The 20230-nt window shown below is 37.0% G+C and overlaps 1 protein-coding gene across 2 annotated transcripts in view; it reads left to right on the top strand.

The window, feature by feature from the left end:
* The window catches only part of LOC150110167 (single-strand DNA endonuclease ASTE1-like), a 46267-nt gene that overhangs the window by 12659 nt on the left and 13378 nt on the right, over window positions 1-20230 (top strand). The window contains exons 2-3 of one of the 2 annotated variants that reach the window (XM_090391805.1): window positions 3274-3395; window positions 10975-11151. In XM_090391805.1, coding sequence (XP_090247931.1) covers window positions 10991-11151 — 161 coding nt within the window. In that variant the 5' untranslated portion in view covers window positions 3274-3395; window positions 10975-10990. The remainder of the gene's footprint in view (window positions 1-3273; window positions 3396-10974; window positions 11152-20230) is intronic. The other variant, XM_090391797.1, reaches the window with a different exon arrangement.

Raw genomic sequence — 20230 nt, 5'->3', positions numbered from 1 at the left:
TAATAATGCAGATGCAGCAAGCAGCCCTGCAAGATGATTTGAATAAACTAGACAGATGGGCGAATGAATAGGGGAGGGGGTGTCGGTTGTATGTAGCAAATTTAAAGTTCCTGAAGTTTGGGATACATCAATGGGAGAAGCGAGATCTGTGGGTGATGATTGATAGAAAACTGAAATTCAGGGAACATATTGCAAAGATGGTGAATTGTTGCAATACTGAGAAGGATGCTGACCTGCAGAGACAAAACAGTTATCATTCCATTCTATAAGAACCTGATCAGACTACATTTAGACTATTGTTCTGAAATTTGGTCCCCAGTTGATTCAAAGGGGATAAATTAACTGTGGAGAAGGTTTAAGCAGTTCTCAGATGTAAACTGTAGACTAAAATACACAAAGATTATTGAAGAAAAAATGAAAGAGTTAGAGAACAGGAACCAAACCTTGGAGATTCAGTGGCAAGCCTTGAAGAAAACTCTGATTGATTCAGCTAGAGAGGCATATGGTGAAGTTGTCTGCAAGGATAGAAAAAATAGAACTCCATGGTGGACACAGGAAGTTAAAGAGGCAGTGAAGGAAAAGAAGAAAGCATATCAAAAGTTCCTGGCAAATAAGTCTGCTTGTGCTCTTAGAGAATACAGAGACAAATGTAAGAAAGCTAAACAAAAGTCAAGGGAGAACTTTGGCAAGAACATAGAAAATAAATATCAAGAAGGTGATAAAATATTCTGGAGACTGTTGAAGAAGCTTAGAAATGGAGGAAAGAGTGCTGTAAAAGGAGTTAGAGATGATAAAGGTGACATGAAAACAGGAGAAAAAGATATCCTTGAAGTCTGGAGTAATTACTTTGAAAAATTGCTAAATGAAACAAGCAGTAATAGTACAGTGGTAAAAATACTCAACAGGCATATAGTCAGGAATACATATCCTTACTTGAAGTAGAAAAAGCCATCAAAGATTTGAAATGTGGAAAGGCAGCAGGAGTAGATGATATTCGACCAGAAATGCTGAAGTATGGTGGTATAAAAGTCTTACAGTGGCTACACTGCAGTTCAGAATGCCTGGACAGAGGGACAAATTCCTGATGATTGGAGTAGAGCTCTCATAGTACCCATTTATAAAAAGGGAAATAAAATTGAATGTGAGAATTACAGAGGTATTTCCCTACTAAGTGTTCCTGGTAAGATTTATGCAAGTATACTTGAGAAACAGTTGAGAATAATTGTAGAAGAAAAGCTTGGTGAAGAACAAGCTAGATTCAGGTCAGATAGAGGCTGTCACGATTAGATTTTCACATTACGACAAATAGTTGAGAAAGCATGGGAATATAACAAAGATCTGTATTTAAGTTTTGTCGATCTGGAAAAGGCATATGACAAGGTGCCAAGAGAGAAGCTATTCAATATGCTACAGTTATATGAGGTCAGTGGGGCATTATATCAAGTAATACTTAGTCTTTATTTGAGTTGTAAGTCAGCACTTAGAATTGAAGGAAGTACAGGAAGATGGTTTAATGTTAAATCTGGTGTGAGAAAAGGATGTACATTATCCCCTCTGTTATTCATTATCTACATGGATCATATTATGAAGGAAAGTGGTATTAAACATGATATCAAAATTGGAGATGTTAATGTCAGTTCCTTGCTTTATGCGGACGATGTTATACTTCTAAATAAATCTGCTACAAGTCTGCAAGATTCTCTGACTACATTGAATAACTGTTGTAATAAATATGGTATGAAGGTCAGCAATAAAAAGACAAAGGCAATGAAAATAGGCAGAATCGTTGAAAATGTCAACTGTGTTGTGAATGGAGAACCTGTGGAACAAGGAAAACATTTCAGCTACTTGGGCACGATTTTTAGTGAAGATGGTAAATTAAATATGGAAATAAGAATCAACAAAGCTGGTATGATAGGAAGTTAATTGAATAAATTCATATGGAATAAGAGAGAAATTAGTCGGAACATTAAATTAGCTGTATACAAGACAGTGTTCAAACCAGTTTTAACTTATGGGTCTAAGAGCTGGGTCAGGAGTAAAACACTTGACCAAAGACTAGAGACCGCAGATATGAGAGTCCTGAGAAAGATTAGAGGCGTGAACAGATGGCATCAATGGGAATATCATATTAAAAACAAGGATATTAGGAAAGAACTTGATATTGTCAGCATCCAGGAATGCGTTAACAGAGGTTCTCTGCCAGGTTGGCAGGAAAACAACCCAGAGGAAGACCAAGATATAGGTGGATTGATACGGTACTTAGTACCTTAGACGATAGAAATATAAGAGCTAATAATGTTGGAGTCTAGTAACAGACTGATTTGGAGGAAAATTGTAGATAGGAAGTTAATAATGATGTAAATTTTTCATGTAGTACTATCATATCCTGTACACCCCTTGAGGGTGTATGGCAAGAATTTGATGATTATGATGATGAGGTGAAATGATTGAGACTTTTAAACTGTTGAGAGGTAGATACAGGTTGACACTGGGGAGTTTTCTTTCACTTGGTGGAACAGAGTGAAAGAACAGAAGGAACGATGATAAGGGGCCATCCCTGGAAGATGCAAAAGGAGCTGTGAGCAAGAGCGTGGGGAGGGGTTTCTTTACATGCAGGGTGGTTGAACCGTGGAATGCATTGCCTGATACAGTGGTGAGTTCAAGAACAGTCAATGAGTTCAAGGAGTGGTATGATACACTTTGTGTTTCCTAGGAAGGAATTCACACGATAAGTCTTTTGACTCTATGGAGGCCTGAATAATAATAAAATTAAATTTCATACTTTCATCTCCAGTGAAATGTTCGTCTTTCATGCTTGCAGTATAATGAAGCTCACATAAACATAAAAAAAAGGTCTCAGGATCCTGAATGACACATATTTTATTTTTATCTTCAGCCAGAAAGTTCTTGCTATATGTCTTTATAACTTGATGGATTTTCACAGTAAAAAAGAAGAAGAATTTATTACTAATGTAATGAATGTACAAAGATTCTGGAATAAATAACTTATTTCATCATCATCATCAGTATAGAATACTACAAACTAGATTAAATTGTACAAGAAATATAACAATCAGTTAAACTGCTTTTAATGACAAGCGCCGCATGCCATAAGTAATATATTGTTCTGAAATTTGAAAATTAACAGAGCATTGAAATTTAACAATGCTCTATTATATAAAATTACTAGCTGGTATAGTAATACAGTAAAAAAGCCAAGTTAAAAGTTGCTTATTGAAACGAACCATCAGTTGTTGTTTTTTCCTATAGAATAGCCAAAACATTTTTCATGTCTTCTTGGCATCCATATAAGCCATTCCATCTCCTTCAGAAATTCAGTTCATATCTTGACCAAAGTGAAGAACAACATATTTCAGCTATTAGATTTGATGGTAAGCTTTGATATCACATTGTTATGCACTAACATTACCATTTTAGTAGATTCCTTACATTTTTTTCCGACATTTTTTTACCATACGAGGGCTGTTCAATAAGTAATAAGACTAATTTTACTGTCGCGAAACCACTCATCACAATATTAATTTCTGTGGAATAAAGAAATGTTGCTGTCTGTATTAACAAAAGAGGTTGATGGCGTATATGGGCTGATGTGCCAGAGTGTCACGTGACTAAACGCAAGCTTGTTTTGGCGCGCCCATGTTCCGCGACCAGCCGTCGAAATGGAAGCGTCGTTGTAACAGCGTTATGCGATTAAATTTTGTGTGCGTTTGCAAAAATCGGCATTGGACACGTTTAACATGATATGCGAAGCATTCTACGATGAAGCAATGTCGAGGGCAAGTGTTTTTCACTGGCATAAAATTTTTAAGGAAGGAAGGCAAAATGTGGAAGATCTTGAATGTGAGGGAAGACCTTCAATGTCCATCACAGATACAATGATCAACACAGCAGCGATTATCATCAAGGAGGATCGCAGAATTACAGTACGCCAGCTGCATGTTGTCCTGAATATTTCTGTGGGAAGTGTTCACGCAATTATGGCTGAACATTTGGGACTGAAACGTGTTTGCGCCTGTTGGATTCCCAAACTCTTGACACCAGAGCAAATGCAGCATCGAGTGGATGTGTGCACAGAATGGAAAGAAAGACTGGAACAAGAAGGCGACAACTTCTTAAAATGCATCATTACAGCAGATGAAGCTTGTATCACTATGACCCTACAATGAAACAACAAAGCAGTGAATGGAAGCATCCGTCTTCGCCTACCCCCAAGAAAGCAAAAACTGTAAAATCGACTGGTAAAGTTATGACCATAATGTTTTTTGACACGAGGGCATTGTTTACCAACACGCTGTAGAACCTGGGAATACTGTAAATGGCTGATAATACTGTGCGGATTTTTACGGACAATGGTACAGCACGTCAAAAGGAAGCATCCATTGCTGAAGGATGGCATCTTATGGCACCACGATAATGCAAGCCCACATATTGCTGGTTGTGTAGTGGACATTTTGCAGAAGAACAACATAGATATCCTACCACACCTTCCATACAGCCCTGATCTCGCACCGTGTGATTTTTGGCTGTTTCCTCAGCTCAAGAAACCACTAAGAGGCCGCCATTTTAAAAGAAACAAAGCATGTGCAAAAGCTGCAGAGGCAGTTTTGAAAGAACTCTCAAAAAAAGGACTTTCACATGTGTTGAAGAAGTGGATGCAACGTTGGGACAGATGCATCGTGTCTCACGGTAGTTCGAAAAAGACCATGTAAACGATGACGATTAAAGGTAATCTGTTTTCTGTGTAAATATAGTCTTATAACTTATTGAACAGCCTATGTATATTGTTTTAATTTTGATTTTACTAGTCCTTAATCTGTTTGTAGAGCCTTTCTTCCAAATAGTTAATTATTATCTAGAACCCCCCCTTCCCCTCCAGAAGATTAACCATTCTACTAATTAATCTTCTAGATATACTAGAAAATTAACTAAATTGTATACATTCTTAGAATATATTGTGTTGATGACACATTTGTTGTTTGGCTATACTCTAAATCAGAACTGAATGATTTTCTTCAAACTGTTCAGTAAGTTATCTAGGTATTTTTTATCTTCACCAAAGGTAGACATGCTCTTCTGTCTCTGCCTTATGTATGTCAGGTGTCATTCTAATCTAGGTTTTCTTATTTTGGTTAGAGTGGATATTCAGTAGAAAAGAGGATTGATATGCCAGGGTTACATTTGTTGTATAAAAGGAATAGTTTGAGTTAATAACATTAGGTTAATTTCTTGCTTTTTTATGAGTGTGATAGATTGAGTTATTTAGCTTTCAAGGAAAAAAAGGTTGTATGTTTTATATTAACGAGGTTGATATTGTGTAGTACACATTGCATAAGGGGAAAGATTTGTAGAAGGAAAGCGAGACTGGTGAGTGCATATGTAGGATTTTGAAAGTGAATTAACACTTGAGTGGAGAGAGAGTAAAACGTCATAGGAAAATAGTATTCACAAAAATCAGGGAGATATGTCAACGATATCATTGATTAAATTGCAGAAGTGAAGAGTGTGGAGTCTTTCACAGGTCAAAATGTGAGATCAGATGATTGCATAAATGTCTGGAGATTCTTAGAACAGAGAAGTGGAAAAAAACAAGTGGTGCAACATAAGACACAGAATCTATGAGTAAGTGAAAGGAGGAGAGTTATAAGAAAATTTTTATGGGGATTCTATGATAAGAGGAGCACTTAATGAGAGGGTGACAAAAATTTTTTTCTCAGGTGTTAATTTTAATATTAGTAAAGCTGTCAGGATGCAAAAGGTGACCAGCAGACACATGAGCAGTACAAAGCACAGGCCGGAAAGGTTATCAATTTGGTAAGAAAGGTAAAAGCTGAGTATTAAAGAAAATTAACAGTGCTTTTTCGATATGCTACAAGTAAAAGAAAGAATGTTTATGGCAGAACAGTTTTAATGTATGCCTGTAGTAAGGAGGTAACTGAATCGATTGAAATAGTAGAATTACTAAGTGAACACTTTCTCAAGCGTATATCATCCAGGTGGAGATATTGCAGTAATGAGCAGGGCAAATACTTATTTGTGAACTGAGGTAAATGAAATGGAGGTGCATAGCATATTACAGAACTGTGACAGAACAATAATTTCAAAATTATTTTTATTTTTCAACATAATCATCCTTAAGACTAATACATTTATTCCAGCAATGCTCCAGCGCCATTATCCCATCCAGTGGTTCTCAGTAAGATCTGCAAAATACCCCCCTCTACAACTGCAATCACTTCTTAATTCGAAGAAAAACGCTGACCAGCGAGGAAGAGTTTTAGTTTTGGGAAGAGATAGAAGTCAGAGGGAGCCAAATCTGGGGAATAGGGTGGATGTTCCAACAATTCATAGTGCACATCCCTTAACATTCCCATTGCCAAAACACTTTTGTGGGCTTTGCAAACCCGATCTTTTCTCGTGAATTTTTTCATCTTGTCTGGTTAAAAAATCAGTATAATATTCCCCGGTTATTGTTTTTCTCTTTTCAAGATAATTAATAAACAAAATGCCTTTAGCATCCCAAAACATTGATGTCATGACCTTCCCTGCTAATGGAACTGACTTTTTCTTCTTTGGCACTGAACAACCGGCTTGTGTCCACTGTTTTGACTGCTATTTGGATTCTGGTGTGTAATGGTGAATCCAAGTCTCATCCATAGTAATAAATTGATGCACAAAATCAGTTTTATTCTTGTTAAAACATTCCAAGCACTCAGAGATTTGTGAGTGCATTTTTGATCTGCTGTGAGCAAGCGCGGCACCCATGTTCTGCAAAGCTTTTTCATTTGCAATTCTTCATGCAAAATATATCCTACATGTTCTTTTGAAATACTTATAGTCTCAGCAATTTCATGCACTTTGACTCGCCAGTCATCCAATACCATGTCGTGCACTTGATCAATGATTTCTGGTGTTGTTACACTTTTTGGACATCCTTCATGTGGATCATCTTCAAGGCTGGTACGGCAACGTTTAAACTCGGTAACCCATTTCTTAATTGTTGAAAACAAAGGAGAAGAGTGCCCATAAACTTTTTTGAACTTAGAATGAATTTCTTTTGGTGTTAAACCTTCTTTTACAAAGAATTTTATAACCGCACAATACTCATTTTTATCTGTTTCAAGGGATACAGACAACAGTTTTGCTTCAGACAGCTGTATAAAACAAACTGCTTGATAGAATGACTTGCAATTTCATATGGATGCTTATGACAGATGTACCAACTTAGAAAAAAAAAATCTTGCCGATAGTGTTACCATCTATGGTTGAGGCCGAGAAATTTTCAGACTACCCTCATGCATCTATGCGATTAGATGGTATATCTAATCCCATAGATGTAAGGTGCTAGGGAATTGTCAGTGCCTTTGACCACATTGTTTAATCTATATTTCAGCTCTGGATTAGTTCCAAGGGGGTGGAAAGAAGGAAAATAGTTCATTTTATAAATTATGGATTTTACTGTGTTATAAATAACTTTATTTTCTCGACGTTTCTTTTTCACTAGAGGTCATGCCAGTAGAATAACGTGATCAAATCTTTGTTTCTCTAGCTTACAGTTTGTAATGTAATGCAGCTTATAGAAAGTATTTTTAACTTGGGTATAGTTATGTTAAAGATACCAAGCAATTTTAAACCTGGTTTTACTCCATTTTTCCCAAGTAAGCAAACAGACAAAATGTCAAGTTTGCACCTGCAATTTATGCAAGACTAGCTGATCCTACAGGTAGTGCAAGACCAAGGCAACTCGTGGTAAAGGTGGAGCAAGCTCTGATCACTAATCTTAATATTTACCCTTAATGCCAAAACACATCTCCAAGAAGGGGATGTATGATGTTTTGTATTAAAGGCAAGGGGCCACTATCCAGACCGGTTTCGACCTTTATTGAGGTCTCATCAGTGGGAGCCAGGCTAGAAATACCAAGATTTAGTAATGCAGAGCTTGTAAGTATTTTACCAAAACAAGTTACCATAAGACAACCTTATTAAATAAAAATCTCAGGAGGAGATATAAATGTAGAAAGTATTTTTAACTTGGGTATAGTTATGTTAAAGATACCAAGCAATTTTAAACCTGGTTTTACTCCATTTTTCCCAAGTAAGCAAACAGACAAAATGTCAAGTTTGCGCCTGCAATTTATGCAAGATTGCAATAAATTTATGCAATAAATGCAATAAATATTAAGATTAGTGATCAGAGCTTGCTCCACCTTTACCACAAGTTGCCTTGGTCTTGCACTACCTGTAGGATCAGCTAGTCTTGCATAAATTGCAGGTGCAAACTTGACATTTTGTCTGTTTGCTTACTTGGGAAAAATGGAGTAAAACCAGGTTTAAAATTGCTTGGTATCTGTAATGCAGCTTGTATAGTATAATTGTGTATGCTCCAGATGATGATCTTGATATAAAGATCGAAACTTCGAGATAATAAAGTTATTTATAACACGGTTGTAAAATCCATAATTTATTAAATGAATACTGATCACCGTGTAACACTAAAAGAAAGGAAAATAGTTCCATTGCATAAAGGAGGCTCTGAGACTGATATAGTAAATTACTGACCGATCAGCATATCAGTTGTTGCTGTTGTTGAGGTATTGGAGAAGTTGGTCAAGAGTAAAATACACAAATGAATAGACAGAAATATTGTTAGCAAATTTTGTAAAGGGTAGGTCATGTCTTAATAACTTGTTAACGTTGTATAATACAGTGACAGCTGAGCTGAATAAAGGTAATGGGTTTACAGTGATACTGCTGGACTTTGCAAAAGCCTTTTACAGAATACATGGAATTCTAATCAATAAACTGCAGCACAAGTTTAGGGGAGACATCGCAAAAGTGGCTAAAGCAGCTCATCAGATCACTTGGTTATCGAAGAATGTTTTGATGAGCAGAGACAAGCAGGTATTGTTCCTCTTTATTAAGCCCTGATAAGACCCCATCTTGACTATTGTGCGCAGATCTAGGCACCAGGGTTTCTTGGTGATGAGGAGGGGGGGTGTGGAGAGGATCCAGAGGCAAGATGGTAGCAGGGCTGCCGAATGAACCATACAAGAACAGATTGAAGATTTGTGGGGTTACACAACTGGTTGATAGGTGGAAAACGGGTGATATGATTGAGAGATACAAATTACTGAATGGTTTTTACAAGATTAATTGAGAGTAAATTTTTCTGAACAGGTCTATTGGTGGGAGAACTAGGGGCCATCCTTGGAAACTGAGCAAGAGTGTAGTTGGCAAGTGTTAAAACTATCATTTTTGCTTGGAGAGTGCTGAATGAGTGGAATAGGTTGCCAGAGTCTGTTGTGGGTGCCATGACTGTGAATGAGATAACTGCGCAAATGTTGGATGGTGCTTGGCATGATGTTTAGGGCCTCCCCTGATGAGTCTAAGGACTCCATGAAGTTTGCTCGCAATAAAATAATAATCCATCTCCCTGAAGAGAACTAACAGTTCAAAACTAACAGTGATGTGGCAGAAGTTTCTTTGAAGCTTAACACAATCGTGTGAGGTTTCCAAATTGATGTGTTCACAGACTGCATTTTACTTCAGCACTTTTATGCTGTAGCAAAGTAGGAATTATGCAGAGTTCTTTAGATCTTAAATGAATTTAAGATCTACTTAATTTTTTAATGCATTTCTTTTTTCTGTCTTTTGTTCCTTAAATATAGACAGTATTTTCTTTGTTATCATGTGTCAGATTAAAAATTAAGTACTGAGGGAATTGAAATTTATACTTTTTAAATCAGAGTTAAAATTAAATGAATTCTGGATGTAGAGAATATGAGAATTTTAGAACATGAGAAGGGGAAGCACATTAGATGAAACAATGAAGAACCTGCATTATGGAGATTCAATAACTATTCATGAAGTTTTTATTCAGGCATAGATAGGTCATAGTAAAGTTATATTAATCTGACCCAAGTTATTCAGAAATGATCTGCAGTATGTTTTCACCACTACCTTGACAGAATAAGTCTGGGTTTCAGTCCTGCATGATATACTAATATGCAGCTCCTATGTGCATCTCCACTAATGTGTTTCCGTAAACACATTATCCTTAAAAATAATATTTACACTCTTGTGTATGAATAGTTTGGAAATATGTAGCACTATCACAGAGTATCAGACAGATAATTTATATCTAAATTGTTACATCACAAAGCCTTTGCTATATCATAAAATTTCCTTAGAAAAGTTTGAATTTTTCAAATTAGTAATACAACTGAACATATCTTAAATATATTAATAAAATCTTTAAAAAGGTTAAAGAATTACTGAATACTAGCAGTTCAGTTATCTTATTACTCCAATGCATTATTTTAAAATTCTTTGAAATGTAGTACTGTATTGTATACAGAATTGTGTACATTTTTCTTCGATTTTTTTTTTTTTTTTTTTGTTAACTGACAGATCAAGATTTCTGTCCCCCCCCACTTCCCATGCGGTCCCATATAGATTTGTTTGATTACTGTATGAAATGCTATTAGAAAAACTATAGTCAATACTCATAAACATTGTTATAGCAGGCTGCCTCACTATAATAAACTATTTAAAAAGGTCCTCAAATGCACATTGCTGTTCTAAAAGAACTTCATTACAGCAACTGTTCATTCAGACATGTTATCATTACAAGCTTACCCTAGTGAGGATTGACTATTATACTCAGACCCAAAAGACACTACTGTAAAACATTTGTGCATCTAAAAACCATAAGGAAGGAAACGTATCTAATATCATTTAGAGAGGGTAAAAAAAGAAGAAAGGATCTAGATATGTAAATCTTCAGTATACAAGTATGATAAAAGCTATAAACTTTGGTGTCTTTGAGACATGAGATTTAGATTAAGTTTTTGTTTACTCTGTTTTGTCAAGTGATATGTCAATGTTTTGGGATAAAATTCTTGTCTAAATGCTGGAGGTGTTCAGATGATTTTTTTTTTTTTCATTTTTCAGGTAAACGTTTTAAAAAATGGGAATCCGTGGATTGAGCACATTTTTTGACATGAATCCTGGACTCTCTATTCCTCATAAACTTCATGACACAAATGTGGTCATCGATGGAAATAATCTTATTCATCTGCTGTATTTTAGTTCTAGATTAGATTGTAGATATGGAGGTGATTATGACAGGTGTGTATAGTATATTAACATCTCTTATCTGGAAGATTTTAAATTATTTTGTAAAAATAATTTGAAATCTCTTTATTACAGAATTACATAAATTTTATTTAAAAAGTGATAAAGTTATTTTCAAATTATCAAATACTTTGTCATTTAGTGATAATGTACTAAACACTGGCAGTATTTTCATATTCTAATATAGATGACATAATATTCATATTATTGGTATAGTACTGATATTGCTAAAACATTCCAGTAACATAATATTGGAATACATGAGTAATACAATAAATGGTATTCCAATTCTCTAGTAACATCTCCAGATCACCAACCTAATATTTTGATAGTGCCATCTTTCTACCTTTAAATTTTAATAAGCACTATTGTTACCTCATTTATATTTCCTTCTTATTTTAAATATTGTGATATAGTTTTACTGTTAAAATGCAAAGTGTTGCTCAGAACATATTAACTGACAGGCTGCAATTTTTTTTTTTTTTTTAATGTAATACATTTCCAGCATATTTATAAGGTAATACACACAGATAACAACTATACTGAAACTTTGCATAAAATATAAGAAAGGCTATCTTCAAGATGAAACTAGAAACTGGCTTTTATAATGTAAACACATTATAAAACAACTAGCTTGCCACTAATGTATAATTCCTGGAATGCACCTGTGAAAAACCTACATTCGGAACTATACATTAGTGGCTACTGTTGCCTCCGAAGTGGTCCCCCCTTGTGCATTTATACACTAGTTTAGATGATGATCCCATTTTTGGAAACAGACTTGGAACTCTTTTTCCAGAATACTCTTGAGTTCATTTATCGCATTTTGCTGGATATCAGCGATGGCAGAAAATCTTTGTCTTTTTAGTGCAGTCTTTAATTTTGGAAGCAGTCAGAAATCACAGGGAGCTATGTCGGGTGAATAAGCAGGATGACTTAATTTGGTGATTGATTTCTGGCCAGAAAGTCTCTCACAATGAGCACACTATGGCTTGGTGCATTGTTGTGATGGATGATCCACTTGTCAGGCCACAATTCAGGTCTTTTTCTCCAAACAGAATCTCGTAATGTTTTCAGTACCTCTAAATAGCATTGTTGGTTGAGAGTGAATTCATAGTGGACTATCCCCTTGTGATCAAAGAAACACACCAGCATGGTCTTGAACTGTGAACTTGATATGTATGCTTTTTTCGGACATGCAAACTCAGGATTTTCCACTGCATGCTCTGGCGTTTTGTTTCAGGATTGTACTGGAAGCAACAGGTTTTATCACCCGTAATTACTCTTGGAAACACATGCTTATTTGCAGAAAGATCAGTTGCAACTTGAAGCCACCGCTGCTTCTGTTCGGCTGTCAAGATCTGAGGCACAAACTTTGCAGAAATCTTTCACACATCCAATTTTTCAGTTAAAATTACCCTGACTATTTCTCGATTCATTTGCAATTCATCAGCCATTAATCACACACTTAATCATTTGTCAGACTTTACCAAATCTCACACTCTGTTCACATTTGTGTCCATTTTTGTTTTTGGCTTCCCACTTCTGGGGTCATTGTTCACATCTTCTTGCCCTCCTTTGAATCTCTTATACCACTCAAAGACACTTGAGTTTTTCAGAGCATCCACACCATAAGCCACTTTTAACAGCTCTCCAGCATTTCAGTAGCAGTTTTGCAATTTTCACACAAAATTTGATGTTAACATGCTGCTCCAAATTTCGAACACACATTTTTACACCAAAGTTTAAACAGATCTCTATTGTTTTTGCAATAGCCAACTAGCAAATGGCTCTATCGGGTTGAGGTTTATGCACACATTAGTTAAAAGATGTACAAACACGATTACTCACGTGACTCCAACCAAATCACCACATGGGCAGCACTATGTGGCCATTCCAGGAATTAATTGTCACACCTCGTATACATACATTGACAGATGTGACAGAAAGTAATGTATATGTATGTATGAAGATAGAATTAACCACTTTGTCATAGTATTAATTAGATTTTTACGAAACTGAATTACCATGAAGTCTAACATATTAAGGGGGAACATAAAAAGATGTAAATATAAAATCCAAAAAAGAGTAGGTCATCAGGAATATAGAGAGATGGAAAGCTGGAAAGGAATTCATTTGAGACAATCTAGGACAAGATAGAGGACAACAGGGCAAAATATTCAATTGGTTGCTACTTTGGGCAGAGAAGGATGCAAGGGAAGATATTATTATTATTATGGGCGACTCCAAGGGGTCTTTAGACTCATCGAGGAGGCCCTTAACATGATGTCCATCGCAACTATTCAACATTCACACAGTATCTATCATACTTTGCCTTGAACTCATTTACTGTCACAGCACCCACAACAGACTCTGGGTCCTCCATGTGGGGCACCTGTTTGTGGTGGAGGGGAACCTCCCAGTGATGGTACTGGCCCTTTTAATTCTTGTGTTTTTCTTTGCTTTTCTTCCTGTAAAAGCTCTACTTTGCTCTTCTTTGTTCTACTTCTCCTGAGTCTTTTTCACTATCCTTTTTCCAGACCATCATCACTGGGATCCAACGCCCTGCCACCATGTTCGCCGTGTGGTGTGTCCTGTGGACATCCGGAAAGGGGGATCCAAAGGGGCCCCTGCTTCGGCAAGACGGGTGGTCCTGGATGGCCCAATCAGGATCAATCGGCTAGTGGGCTTGCCTGCAAGGGTCAGCGGCGTTGCAGTAAGTCTCTCACCCCAGGGTCGGGATCCTGGACCTGCTGCAGTGCTGGTATAGCTTCAAGGGTAGCCCTGGCATTCCACTCCTGAGCGCAGTCTTTGTTTGCCCGATAGTGAGTGTCCATGTGTGGCTCCGTGGTGGGTGGGGAGCTCTGGCGCCGAATTAAAAATTCCTTAAATATGAATTCTTCACCCTCAAATGTTTCAGGGACCCTAATAAAGTCCCAACCAAGTACTGATAATATAGAAACAGCATATGGAAACAGAAGTCAGAAACAAAAGATATCGGATGCTAACAAAAATGTACCAACCTTTTTAATCATTCATGCAACAGGTGAAAAACCAATAGAAAATGTCACCCTTCTTTATCCAAAAAAGGTTTAGAAGGACTGGCAGGACTTCCCAAAACTGTCAAGAAATTACATTCTGTGATATCCCCGTGGAAACAATGTGCAAACAACATTCTGAGAAACTACTGAAAGCAACTACAATGGGTGGAATACATTGCAGTAACACCCCACGCTCAATTCCAGTAGAGGAATTGATATCAGAATGGAATCTCCTTGAGGTTCCTGATGAGGAGATATGTTCAGAGCTTAACACGTTCGCTGCCAACTATGAGTATACTCGTAGTTCGTATATGAGCTTCACAAGCCAACTACGAGTATACTCGTATGTCGATTTACCGACCTCCTATGCCAAACACAAGTTATCCCTTTGTATAATTACCTTAATTTGGACCTTAGATTCTGAATAAAGCGGAGAGCACGGCTGGGGGCTTGGTAGAAGGGAAATAATTTCAACTAAAATATAGCATATGAGCTTCACAAGCCAACTACGAGTATACTCGTATGTCGATTACCAACCTCCTATGCCAAGCGCGAGTTAATCCGTAGTATAACACGTAATTTGTAAATCAATTTAAAACTAGTAAAATCAATAAAAATAAAAATGAATCAATGAAATAAAAAAGCACTCAGTAAAATAAAAATAAAAACAATTTATTCAAATTAAGAATGGTACATTTTAAAACAATTTTCCACGCACAATGGTGGTTTTTCCTGGCAAACAGGACAATAATAAGGTGTTTCGCATCTACGTTTGTTTCTTGTACAGACACGGCATGGCTTTGTCGGGTGATTCTTTTTTTCTGTTGGCGGTAAAATTTCCAAATAATGAAAATCCCAATTCCTCCTGATATTCTCTGATGCTGTAAGTTCATCCATTCCAACAAAAATTGAGATAAATTGATCTCTAAATTTTAATGCAGACATTGCATTTCCAGTAATCATGTTATAAAATTTATGCACATTTTGAATGTATACCTCAAAAATGTGTATTGCCAATTTCTTTGGCCATCTAATTGTCTTTCGTAAGGTGGAATAGTATGAAAGCATTTGATCAGAAAGATCGGTGCCTGACATACCCAAATTATAATCCCTAACAATATTCGGTTTTAACTGAAATTTACCATTCCGATTTTGCGCTTTAACCATTTCAAATTTGTGCATATTTGAAATGGAAAGGACTTCCCTCTTATCCTTTCATTTGCTGACTACAACAGGACCTCGTCTTTGCCAGACAAATTCCCCTTTCTTTAGTTTCTTCTGAATAACATCTGGTGGATTGTTTTTCCTATTATTTCTCAGCATTCCACACACATACGTTTTTCTGTTGGTAAGCGATTATGCTAGAACTACAGAATTATAAAAATTCTGTAGCTATTCTGTTGGCGTATGAAACAAAATTCTATCTGATAAGCCGGCTACGAAATTACTCGTAGTGACCTTGAAGACGCGAAAGCGCTTGGCGTGCAGAACAAACTATAACTGAGTAGCGTGGCAACGAACGTGTTAAAGATCAAGGAGTGACGGGTGTGAGGTGCATCCTGATACACAGGGATGGCTGCCTGGTCTCAACCAAGAACTTCCGACATCTGTAAAAGCAGGGTATCTGAGCTGTCCTGTTAGAATGTACATCCCTAACCCGCTGAGATGCTTTAAATGTCAAAGATATGGATTTGCCCAAACTGCCTGTCATGGTTCTACTACCTGTGCTCGATGTGGTAGTAAAAAACATGAAAATAAATATTGCTGTGAAAAAAAAGCTAAATGTGTCAACTGTCTGGGAGATCATCCAGCATACTCTCATGCATGTCAGAAATGGAAAGATGAAAAAGAGATACAAAAAATAAAAACAGAACAAAACATAACATATCAGGATGCAAAAAGAAAGCTAGCCACCATTAGACCTCTTCTACAATCCTCTTATGCTGAAAAAGTAATAATTAAAAAAGTGCCAACAGCAACTCAAACATGTATGTCTATTCCACCATTTGATAATTCACCATATCCGAACTTTACGATCGCAAGTGCTTTTCTGTTGAGCGCATTAATCACAAGACCTATGGCCTTACTCCAGAGACAACTTCAAAAATGGTCCCATTTAATGAAAACTCATCTGCCAAAAAATATATGGTGGAGACTTCACTCAAAGATAAACCACCAGACACTCGCACAGCAAAAATGGATACCTCCATACCCACTGAAAGCAAACTAAGCATACCAACTGACCCTAACAAATTTGATGTTTTGAACAATCTACCAGAGGAAGAGATGGACACTGGCTGTCCATACGTCCCTAAAACAGTGGATAAATATAAATCTGACAATGGTAAGCCCTCAACCTCTCGAAAAACCAGACAAGTCAATAAAATCAAAAAAATAGGAAAATTTTTACAATGTAACTGTCGTGGGATCCGCCAGAATATTGATGATATAAAGATGTTGTTGCAGAAACACAAACCTTTCTGTTTCTGTCTACAGGAAATTTACTTAAGACCCAATGAGGACCGTACCTTTAGGAATTTCACTGTTGTACGTAAGGATAGAACTGGAGATGGTCCTGCTCATGAAGGAGTAGCTATCCTAATGGGCAGTCATACTCCTTTCCATCAGGTCCAGCTTAGTACTTCTCTGGAAGCAGTAGCGATTCGCTTCTCTGTGGGATTCCTTATTATCGTATGTTCAATTTATTTACCACCAAATGCTGAGTTAAATGAAATTGATCTTGATAACCTTATCTTGTAACTGCCTGAACCCATACTTTTGATGGGTGACTTTAATGGTCACAATACTCTATGGGATAGTGCCAACACTAATAGACGAGTTAGAATCATTGAAAAATTCTTGATAATAATAACCTTTCCCTTCTAAATAATAAACTCAATACTTTCTTCCATATGCCTACCTGCTCATATTCCGCAATTGATCTTACAATCTGTTCCCCTTCCATTCTTCCACTGCTCATGTGGGACGTTGAAGAGAACATATATGGAAGCGATCACTTTCCTGTTCTTTGTACAATGTCTTCACAGGAACCATGTTCACCCACATGGATACCTATATGGAAAGTGGACCAGGCTGACTGGAACACTTTCTCTCATCTTGCACAATTTAATGCTGATGCCATCAGTCAAACACCTATCAATGAAGCTGTAAAATATATAACAGAATGCCTTGTCCAGGCAGCAACAACCTCCATCCCAAAAACATCATCTCGATTTCCAGTCTATCCAAAGCCTTGGTGGAACGTAGAATGTCAGGCAGCCAAAACAGATCAACACAGAACATGGAGCATATTTCGTAGATACCCCACCATATCAAATTTAATAACTTTCAAGCGTGCTCGAGCCAAAGCACGTTTTGTAAGACATCAGAATCAAAAACAATCATGGATCCAATTTACTACATCAATTAATCAAATGACCAGTCCAAAAATTGTATGGGATAAAATCCAGAAAATAAAAGGCAGATATAGTACACATTGTTTGTCCACCTTAGATTATAATGGAAGTGTTTTTGTTGATCCCAAAGCTATTGCAGATACTTTGGGAGAAACTTTTGCTATTCTCTGGAATTTTTAATACTGAAAGAGCAGCAAGAGAAACAAAGGCTTAATTTTTCTACCAACATTCTTCAGTCATATAATCAGCCATTTGTCAAGGAGCTCTCCTACAATCTCACCCTAGAGCAGTAGAACCTGATGACATCCATTATGAAATGATATAACATCTACCATCATCTTCTATGGATTTTCTTCTCTTATTATGCAATAGAATCCTTGCAGAGGAAGAGTTTTCAAATTCTTGGCATAAGTCAATTGTCATTGCTATCCCAAAACCAGGAAAATATCCAACACAAGCAAATAATCATCGACCCATTGCTCTAACCAGCTGTCTTTGTAAGATACTAGAGAAAATGGTTAATGCCAGACTTCTCTGGTATTTAGAAAGCAATAGTCTTCTTTCCAATACACAGTGTGGTTTCCGTAGACATTGATCAACTTTAGACCATTTAATTTGGTTAGAAACTTGTATAAGAGATGCATTTCTGAAGCGAGAACATCTTGTCTCTGTTTTTTTTGACATGGAAAAAGCTTATGACACAACCTGGAGATATGGCATATTCAAAGACCTCTATAACCTAGGTCTCAAAGGACACCTCCCTATATTTATTAAAAACTTTCTTTCCAGGCGAACTTTCCAAGTCAGAGTGGGAAGTACGCTATCTCGACCATATCTTCAAGAACAAGGTGTTCCCCAAGGCTCTGTCTTAAGTGTAACCCTTTTTGCTATTAAAATCAATTCAATCATTGAACAGCTTCCTCCCACTGTAGACAATGCTCTATCTGTTGATGACTTCACAATCTACTGTCACTCACGTAACATGAGGGTAATTGAAAGACAACTTCAGCAAGCAATTGATCATGACTCTCTGTGGGCTCTTAATAATGGGTTTAAGTTTTCAACAGAAAAAAGTGTCTGTGTACACTTCTGTTGAAAACGCACTCATCACCCAGATCATGAACTAAGAATGGGACCTGCCGTTATTCCAGTAACTACAGAAACCAAGTTCTTGGGACTCATTTTTGACAGAAAACTCACATTTCTAGACACATTCATCAACTAAGAGAAAAGTGCAAAAGAACTTTGAACCACCTTCACACTCTATTCTCTACTGGGTGGGGTGCTGATCGAGCTTCATTGCTCCATCTTTATCGTGCACTTATACGTTCAAAGCTGGATTATGGGTCCCAAGTCTGTGGTTCAGCAAGACAGAGTAACCTATGATGGTTGGATTCCATCCATCATCAGGGTATACGGATAGCTACTGGTGCCTTTTGCACCTCACCCACTTCAAGTCTCTATGTAGAAGCAAATGAACCAGCTTTATCACTTCGACGGAAACAGTTGTCTCTTAATTACACCCTAAAAATAAAATCTCTCCCAGATCACCCTACATGGAATAGTATCTTCTCTCTGCATTGAGAAGCTCAATATCACACATCAAACTGCTATGCATCCTTTTGGTATGTGTATTAAAGAAACTGTGCAAGCTGTTAGTATAAATGTTGACAACATTAGCTACACTAAGCCAAACAGCATTCCTCCATGGCAGGTTTGCACACCATCCTGCAACCCCTCACTTTGTCAGCTACAGAAATCTTATACCCCATCATCCATTTACCTGCAATTGTTTAATGCACACAGAGCAGCACATGCTGATTTCTTACCCATCTATACTGATGGTTCAAGAACTAACACCTCTGTTGACTGTGCTGTTGTGTTTTCTGACATTATTATCTCAAATCAGATCCCACCTGACTGCAGTAATTATACAGCAGAATTACATGCCATTCAGCTTGCACTTGTGCATATAAAAGAAAACCACTACCAAAAGTGTATAATTTATACAGACTCATTGAGCTCTTTACAGGCGGCTATCTCCTCTCCTATGTATAATCCTCATCCAGTACTTTATGAAGTACTACACCTGCTTCACAAAATGAAAATCCTTAATTTCGATGTTCAGTTCTGCTGGATTCCCAGCCACATTGGAATCAAAGGAAATGAGGCTGCAGATGCAGCTGCTAAATCAGCCCATACCTTCTCCACATACTATTTGACAGTTCCATATACAGACAACTTATAAGATCAAAGCTAATTGCTCAGTGGGAGTTAACATGGCAAGGAACATCAACAAACAAATTATATAACATTAAGCCTGAAATTAAACACTGACATTCTAGTCAACGTACAAAAGAGAAGGGAGGAGGTTGTCCTTGCTAGGTTTCCCCTAGGTCACAGTCATCCTTATGCATTCTCATTTACTGAGAGCTGATGACCCTCCCATATGTGAAAAATGCAGCACGCATCTCACTATTCATCATATTCTGGTAGATTGTCAAACATTTAATGAGAGAGGAATGAAATTTTCACCTATCTAACCAAGCCATATACACTCAGGGAAATGCTAGCAGACTCAGGCAAATTGCATGATGTTTTTAATTTTTTAGAAAG

The sequence above is a fragment of the Typopeltis vanoorti genome, chromosome 1 (genome assembly GCF_054136105.1).
Source record: "Typopeltis vanoorti isolate ZY-2024b chromosome 1, IOZ_Tvanoo_1.0, whole genome shotgun sequence".
Lineage (NCBI taxonomy): Eukaryota > Metazoa > Arthropoda > Arachnida > Uropygi > Thelyphonidae > Typopeltis > Typopeltis vanoorti.
Note: the sequence above shows the minus strand (reverse complement) of the source record. Positions and strands in the feature narration are given on the sequence as shown.